Source organism: Cariama cristata, unplaced genomic scaffold (genome assembly GCF_000690535.1).
Source record: "Cariama cristata isolate BGI_N322 unplaced genomic scaffold, ASM69053v1 scaffold2305, whole genome shotgun sequence".
In the NCBI taxonomy this organism is placed as follows: Eukaryota; Metazoa; Chordata; class Aves; order Cariamiformes; family Cariamidae; genus Cariama; species Cariama cristata.
The window spans coordinates 66,204-74,362 of record NW_009616776.1 but is presented as its reverse complement, the minus strand read 5'-3'; the positions used below and the strand labels follow the sequence as shown (position 1 = coordinate 74,362).

The window sequence follows — 8,159 nt, the reverse complement described above, 5'->3', positions numbered from 1 at the left end:
GTCTCTTCCAACCAAACCATTCTATGATTATTACTTTGGTATAAACTGTTCTAACAGCTTAGTAAAACAGTGATAGTAAACTTATTCCTAGTGCTATTGCATCTCATGATTTTCATAGTCACAGAATTTGTTCTGGAGACCATCTCTCAGTGCAGTGCTACCGTTACCTCCTGCAAAGTTAGATGCAACATGTTTACGGAGCTTAAGGATAAAAGTTTTGATATCCAGCCTGTTGCCAAGAATGACAAACTCTGAGGCATCCATTTGAAATTTAAAACCTTCGATTACATTCTTCTGTCTCATTCTTTTTCATCTTGACTGAAAGGAAGAACAAAAATAAGTCATACAGTAGCATGAGATTATGAAGCAAAGTATTATGAATCATTCCCATGTCTCTGATTTGAGGCAGTTTCAGCTTCTTTATCCAGTTGTTGCTTTTGGAATGATGACATCAGTAACAATAATTTTTTTTTTTTCCAGCTTCTTCACTTTTTTCTTTGTCAGTTTTAGTTTTGATCTTTGTGCTCTGTGAAGTTCTGATAATTTCTGACCTGCCCTTCTGTTTTGTTTTGGGTTGTAGGTTTTTTTTTTCCCTTTCTTAGGTGCTTGATTCTCAAAATACACTTTAAATGAATGCTACTTTCTAGTAGGCAACTTTAAGTTTCCTCATTTCTGTTTTTGTTAGTTTATAATATCATAGAATTGTTATGGTTGGAAGAGACCTCAAAGATCATCAAGTCCAACCGTCTACCCAACACCACAATGCCCGCTAAACCCACTAAACCATGTCTTGAAGCACCACATCTAAATGTTTTTTGAACACCTCCAGGGATGGTGACTCCACCACCTCCCTGGGGAGCCCGTTCCAATGCCTAACGACTCTTACAGTGAAGAAGTTCTTCCTAATATCCAACCTGAACCTCCCCTGACGCAACTTGAGACCATTTCCTCTTGTCCTGTCGCTAGTTACCGGGGAGAAGAGACCAACCCCCACCTCACTACAACCTCCTTTCAGGTCGTTGTAGAGGGCAATCAGGCTGAGGGGATACCTCCTTTTTCGCCAGGCGGAACAACCCCATCTCCCTCAGCCGCTCCTCGTAAGGCTTGTGCTCCAGACCTTTTACCAGCTTATGTCCAAATGCCTTTAATCATCCCGCTTTCTTCTCTTTTTTCCTTTTTTTTTCCCCTTCTTTCCATTCATACTTCTTTGTGCACTCCCTGCCTCCCTCCATGCATCTGTCTTGTTTCCTGTGACAACATCTTTCTAAGCTATTGCCTTTTGTTTTCAAGTGCTGTATTGTGTACTGGAGTTACTTTAACTAAGTTTCATATGTAATACTCTTCCATCTTCTTTTGATAGCATGGATTTTGCTGTTGTATGAATCCCATTAGGTATGTTTTTCCTCGAGATGTTGGTCAGACATGTCTCTTAATATTACTAACAGGTAATTAATATACAAATGTTTCAATTTTGTGTTTTGTGTCTATGTGCATGAGCCTCAGAAGTGAGTAGGCATGAGCCGTAAGTCTGTACTGTTATGAATACAGAATGACAGTAACTGTGCAGAAAGAAATACATAATCTTTTATAGAGTAATTGCTGAGCTATGGTAGGATATCTAGTCGTATCTGGAGCTAGGTGTGTCAGGTTTTCTTGCTGTCCTTCCTTGCTCCTTTATCCTCATAACTAACATGCAAAGTAAGGACATGGGGAATATAAAGCAGTGTCCTGAACACAGTTCTCTAGATGCACATAGTTACATTTAAAGTGAGTGCAAACAGCCAGTACTGAAATCTTTGTGTATAAATCAAGGCCAGAAAGCAGTTTACAGTTCACAGTCTGATCACAAAGTTGGAGGCATTCTAGTAACTTAGGGAATGTAGTAAGCTCCAGCTTGTCTCCCCTAAGCTTATGCATCTCCAACCCAAATGCACTGGGCAATTGACAGAAATAGTGAGACACTGTGAATTTATTATTCACTGTTTCATAGCACCTCTGAAGATGCCTTTTGAGCAATAACCCAAAACCTGTATTTCTACCCTTACTCCCTGTTTCTTGCAAGTAAACTCTAAATTCACATGTACACAAGTAGCGACACCCTAAATTCTGGGTTTAGACTCTGACTTGAATAGAGTACACACCTGTGTCCTGGTTTCTCCCTTCTCCAGACAAGAATTTGTTATGAGTCTGTCAGTAAAAACTTGAGTACTTATTAAGATTCCAAACATAATTGCATGTATCTTTGCTCCATCAGAAGGCTCTGAAATAAAAGCCCAAATTGTTATGTAAGCAGTGGAAAATACATTCAGCACTTGTTTTGGGAACTCATGCAAGTGTGTAGTATATCTAGGGAAAAAACCCAGAAGGAAACAAAACCCCTGAACCTAACTCTGCTTCGTTCCAGTTATGCATTACTGAACTACTCTGAATCATAATTTACTGTGTTCATGTGTGTGTAATTTTTAAAATGAATAACTACTTCTGCAAAGCATTTTCCTTGAAAAACCTGATGTTTGAGACAGAAAACTAATAACCTAAGTCATTAGCTCTATCAGGAACAATACAAGCTCTTTTTCCTCCATTTGAAATAAAACCTCTCATATGAGAACTTGTGAGAGTAGTGCCAAGTTGCCTGTGCAAACTCTGAACCATTTCTAACTAGTGATCAACCAGGTTAAGGTGCTGGTTTGCAGCTTTGCTTTGCAAGTTGCATTTACTGGCAATTCAGGTAAGTGCCAGATAACATTCTGGCCAGCTCCTAAGAAATGTTGGCTCAGCATAATGGGCTTCTCCCAGCTAATCTTCCATACCTGAATTACTTGTCAGATTGATTATGGGCTGCTAATGTCTTGAATTTTCTAGGTCTGGTTTGGGATAAGGTCAAGAAGGTAATGGCAGCAGTATAACATTATTCACAGTACAGGAACAGAGGCTACTCAGCATTATTGCTATTCAAGTCATGAGAATATGCTAAGAATGGATATAGAATAATGTTGTTCAGAATAAAGTTAACGGAGGAGAATAATATGAACTCATGTAAGTAAGATATATCCAGTCTGCACTTATTCTGAAATATTTAGCTTGTCAATCTGCTCAGGATGGCAAATTATGCAGAACACATAGTATCAGTGTTGCAATTGTCTGATTTCTAGCTAAAAATATTTAATCATTTTCACCATTTTATTTCTAGGCCTTCATTGGGGACTGACTGGTTTCTGTACTTGACATATGATCTCCCATATCACCTGCAATTTACTGGAACAGAGCAGTAGAATAATTTGGAAGGGACCAAATAGTGGAATAGTAGATGTGGAATAGTAGAATAGTTGGAAGGGTCCTCTGGAGATCCTCTTATCTAACCTCCTTGGCTGTCAGTCTCAAGAGTGAAATTTGTTGTGACCAGAGGCAGCCATCTTCATAATCTACCTATGAATTCAGGGCTCATCTTAAAAAGAAAAGGAAAAATGGTTAGCTTCAGCTTCTCCTTTTTGACTTGAGCTGTTGAAAGCATTTCTGCATGTAGATATGTGCAACTATAAACTAAATCAGAATTTCTGATAGTTGGTCAGAGAGAGAGAGACTTATCTGTTACACTAATGCTTTAACTTCAAGAAGCAGCTTGATACTGGAATTACAGGCATAGTGTGAAACTGTTGTCAAGCACCAAGTGACTGTTCTTCGTATGTTCAGGGAAACAGTTTTTTACACATTCAGTCTTGAGAATTTTAATTCCTTGTCTAACCTTTCTTTAAAAGAGATAAAGGTGTTCTGTGGAGAATTGTGTAAAAGAGGAGATCTTTAACCCTGGAAATCCGTTTGATTTCATCTGAGGGCTATGTCTAGGTAATACACGCAAGATGTGCTAATTTCAGTTATTCACTATATCCTTTTAGAGATTCTCTTTTTTCACATACTATGTTTTTACGTTGTAGCATGCAGTAGTGGGCATGTTGTTTTAGTATTTGGATAGGATAAACGGAAACTGACTGTTCAAGGCTTGCGTGTTGCTTAGATAGCTTTTGCTTGTGCTCATGAAGGCAGATACCCTTATATGTTTAAAAAAAAGAAGGAAAAAACAAAAAAGGTTGAGTACCCAGAAGACAAAATCCATTATGGTATAGTGTAAGATATGTGGGTTTGGTCAAAGGCACCTTGCTAAGAAATCATGTATCAATGCAATTATTTTTCCCTTTTCTCTGAAAAGGGAAATGTTATCTTTACTGATGAAATGAGAGATATAACCAGTTGTGATAACAGATTGTTCAGAAGCAGCAGATTATGGTATTAAGGGAAGTTTTTGCACATTTCTGCTGTCATGAGGATCCTAAGCTGTAGAACTAGAGACAACTTGCTGTAGTAAATCACAGACAGCTGATATACATATCTTTTATTCCACCATGCTGTATCCTAGACTAATGGTAACAGTGTTTTTTTATTGCTATATATGGCTTACCTCATCTGACTCTGGGCATTTAAGTAGCAGATTTAAAAGTCACATTGTAGGCCCTTTGGAAGAAGGCATCTTAAACTTTATTTCAAGACACTTGCCGTCACATCTGAGCTTTTCAAAGTGACATTAGTAATGGTACTTCAGAAATAAGACATTCTCACCACAGTTGGTATAAGTTCTCCAAAACTGGAATACTGCTTTGATTCCAAAGAGGAATTGTTTGAGTGGGTATATCTTGGAGCATTTTCTGTGAGGTTTCTGGGAGCGCAAAGAGGCTGAGAGGCCCTTAATTGTCAGTTTTCTCAACTATTATTTTTTTACTTATACAAAGAAAACAATCATATCCCCTCTCAATTTTTTTTTTTTTTTTTTTTTTTAGTTAGGTAGAATTTTTTTTTAAATGAAATTTCTTTTAAAGAAAATTTCTTTGGAAAAGTCAAAATGAAGTGTACTTGGACAAAATCTTCCCATTAAGTGAGATGAGAGCTGTGAATATGTGTCTTTTGGGATAACCTTTTTTATTGGTAATTATTTTTAAATCATGCATAAAAATGCTTTCCTGTGTTTTTAAAATTAAACAGATCAAGTCACAACTGAGAGCACATCTGTGGACACTGGGGATACCAGAGTGATGATCTTCTCATCCTTTCGAGATAGTGTGCAAGAAATTGCAGAAATGCTTTCCCGGCTCAGTCCAGTTGTTAGAGTAATGACGTTTGTTGGCCACTCCACAGGAAAGAGCACAAAAGGCTTCACTCAAAAGGAGCAACTTGAGGTAAAGAAAAGATGAGACTTGTGTTAGGAAGTAGAGATAAAGAGTATTAATTGTGTAAACTACATGAAGTATCAGTACAGGTTGTTTAGCAGTGACTGAAATTTAAAGTGCCATTAGTAAAGTCCTATGTAGTTCAATTGCTTTCAGAGTATCCAAAATTATACTTACTGAACAGAATGTCTAAGTAGAAATATTTTATATATTTACATTATATTAACAACTGCTAACTTTTATGTATTTGAAAATCTGGGGAAATATTCAAATACTTGCTTAGGGGATTTTTTTTTTTCTTGTAGGTAGAAAAAATAAGATATATCCTTAAATTTTGATCTAGTAAAATTAAAAACAAAAAAAACCCCACCCAAAATATTTAATTGCAAAGTTGGGAAGATCAATTTTAGAAGAATGCCATGGTTGGAGTCAGAATAAGGTGTGCTTTTTTTCCTTTGTTTTAGAATTGAAGGGTTGATATGTTGATAACATTAACGCGTGGTATTTGGTCACAAGATAGTAGTTGACAAATTCAGAAAGACTAAGTTTTGTAGTTTTAAAATATAAATTAATTTTTTCAACTTCTGTCTGAACCTAGGAAAACTGCAAAGTGTGTATAAGGGGCTATCCAGCTAACCTGTTAAATCTAATTTTAATCATTTATCCAGGTAGTAAAACGCTTTCGTGAAGGGGGGTATAACACTCTGGTCTCTACCTGCGTTGGGGAAGAAGGCTTAGACATTGGAGAAGTAGATCTCATCATCTGCTTTGACGCTCAGAAAAGTCCAGTTCGCCTTGTGCAGAGGATGGGCCGAACGGGGCGCAGGCGGCAAGGCAGGATCGTTGTCATCCTTGCCGAAGGGCGGGAGGAACGGGTGAGTGGGTAGCTTTCTTCTCATTGGGAAAACAAAGAGACTTGTTTAGTGTGTTCCAGGAAACTATATATTATGTGTTAAAAATCACAGCAATCCTGAGCACTCCTAGCTACATTTTAACTGTCCCTACAGGTAGGTGTAATAACCCACAGTATTCTAAAAATATGTGCGCTTTCTCAATGTGAAGGGCTTCAAGCCTTTGTTCTTAATAACACTTATTTTGTAAAGGATAAACTGAAACTGAGAAAATACAGGGGGTTTGCCAAGGGTCTAGAACAACGTATGGAAGAGAGAGGGAGAGATGGGGCTCTGAGAGTGGGAGGACTGGTAGTGTCTTGCTCTGAACTGCTGACGACACTATGCTTTCAAACGAGTACTTAGTGGTAGCAGACTTGCGTGTGAGGTCTGAAGAGATCAGCTTAAGTGGAAATCTACTTTTGCTAAATTCCTGAACCTCAGCACTCCACTCAGAGGATAATTAATCATCTCTGAGTGCAGGCTGCCCCTTGAGAAACTAATGTGCCAGTGGAAATCTAAACCATGAGTTGTGAACCGGGGGAACTGATCTTCAGCTGTACCAGCACACTGCCCAGCTTCATCCTGCAGCTGCACCATTGCTAGGTCTGGTCTAAGGAAGCTGGCAGGGCAGGGTTTAGATAGGAGAAGGCAAGGCAGTCCCTGCTGACATTGCTCTGGTGCATGTGGTTGCAGAGTAATATGAACCTGCATCTTTACAGTTTCATCATGCAACCTCTGTTTGAATGCAAGGCATTTTTAGGGTGCACCTCACTGTTCTGGCTGAAAATTGATTTTGTTCTCTGTTGGTTTTGTTTACTTGTGAGGTTGGTTCAGAGTTGGATCAGATTTCATGACAGAGAAGTCTGAGATGTGTGTAAGCTTATCGGAAACCCAAAATTTCAGATTCTTACTATTATTTCGTTTATTCCAGTTCATGTTGTGCCTCTAGCTTAAATTTGTAGGTAACAGGGATTTAGTTCTAAATGAGGGTCCAAAGAATCCTGCCTGAGCAAAAAAAGCTACTTTGAAGGGATGAGAGTTAAAAATGATAAAAGTGAATGGTATTTGTAAATAGATACTTTCTTATGGTGCTTATGAAGACTGGATACTACTGAAAGCTCTGCTCTGTAATGGGATTTAAAATGGTCCCTTAAATTCCTTGGAGTTTCACTTAAGTAGTTGGTTTACTGGGTTCTTCAGATTTTCTCAGAAATCTTTGAAGCAGAACCTTCCCCCAGGTAGGATAGTAATTTAATATAATTTTTTTTGTTTTGGGATCATGACATAAAATTAATTGCTGAACGATATTGGTTTTGTTCAGTTTTGTTTGGGGTTTGTTGTTGTTGTTTTGTTTTGTCTTGTTTTTGTTTGATTGAGTCTCCTTCCAGATCTGTTAATGTGGAGATTCTTCCTCATCACAATAACTTGCAGCTAAGTAATCAATGGTCTTATATTAATTCATGGGCATTTGTTTGTTTGTTTTAAATCATAGAATCATTTAGGTTAGGAAAGACCTTTAAGATCATCAAGTCCAACCGTTAACCTAGCACAACAAAGCCCACCAGTAAACCACGTCCCTAAGCATCACACCTACAGGTCTTTTAAATGCCTCCAAGGATGGGGAGTCCACCACCTCCCCAGGCAGCCTCTTCCAGGGCTTGACAATGCTTTTGGTGAAGAAATTCTTCCTCATATCCAATCTAAACCTCCCCTGATGCAACTCGAGGCCATTTCCTCTGGTCCTATTGCTTGTTACTTGGGAGCAGAGACCGACCCCCACCTGGCTACCCCCTCCTCTCAGGTCGGTGTAGGGAGCGATCAGGTCTCCCCTCAGCCTCCTCTTCTCCAGACCAAACCCCCCCAGCTCCCTCAGCCGCTCCCCATCAGACTTGTGCTCCAGACCCCTCACCACCTTCGTTGCCCTTCTCTGGACTCGCTCCAGCACCTCAAGGGCTTTCTTGTGGTGAGGGGCCCAGAACTGGACACAGCACTCGAGGTGCGGCCTCACCAGTGCCCAGTACAGGGGGACGATCACTGCCCTGGTCCTGCT

The 8,159-nt window shown here is 39.1% G+C and overlaps 1 protein-coding gene across 1 annotated transcript in view; it reads left to right on the top strand.

Moving 5' to 3' along the window:
• Positions 1 to 5,031: 5,031 nt before the first annotated feature.
• Positions 5,032 to 8,159, top strand: part of FANCM (Fanconi anemia, complementation group M) — a gene marked incomplete at its 5' end in the record, with an annotated part of 44,158 nt that continues 41,030 nt past the window's right edge. The window contains 2 exon segments of the mRNA XM_009700282.1: positions 5,032 to 5,225; positions 5,885 to 6,091. Of these exon segments, the coding sequence (XP_009698584.1) occupies positions 5,032 to 5,225; positions 5,885 to 6,091 (401 nt within the window).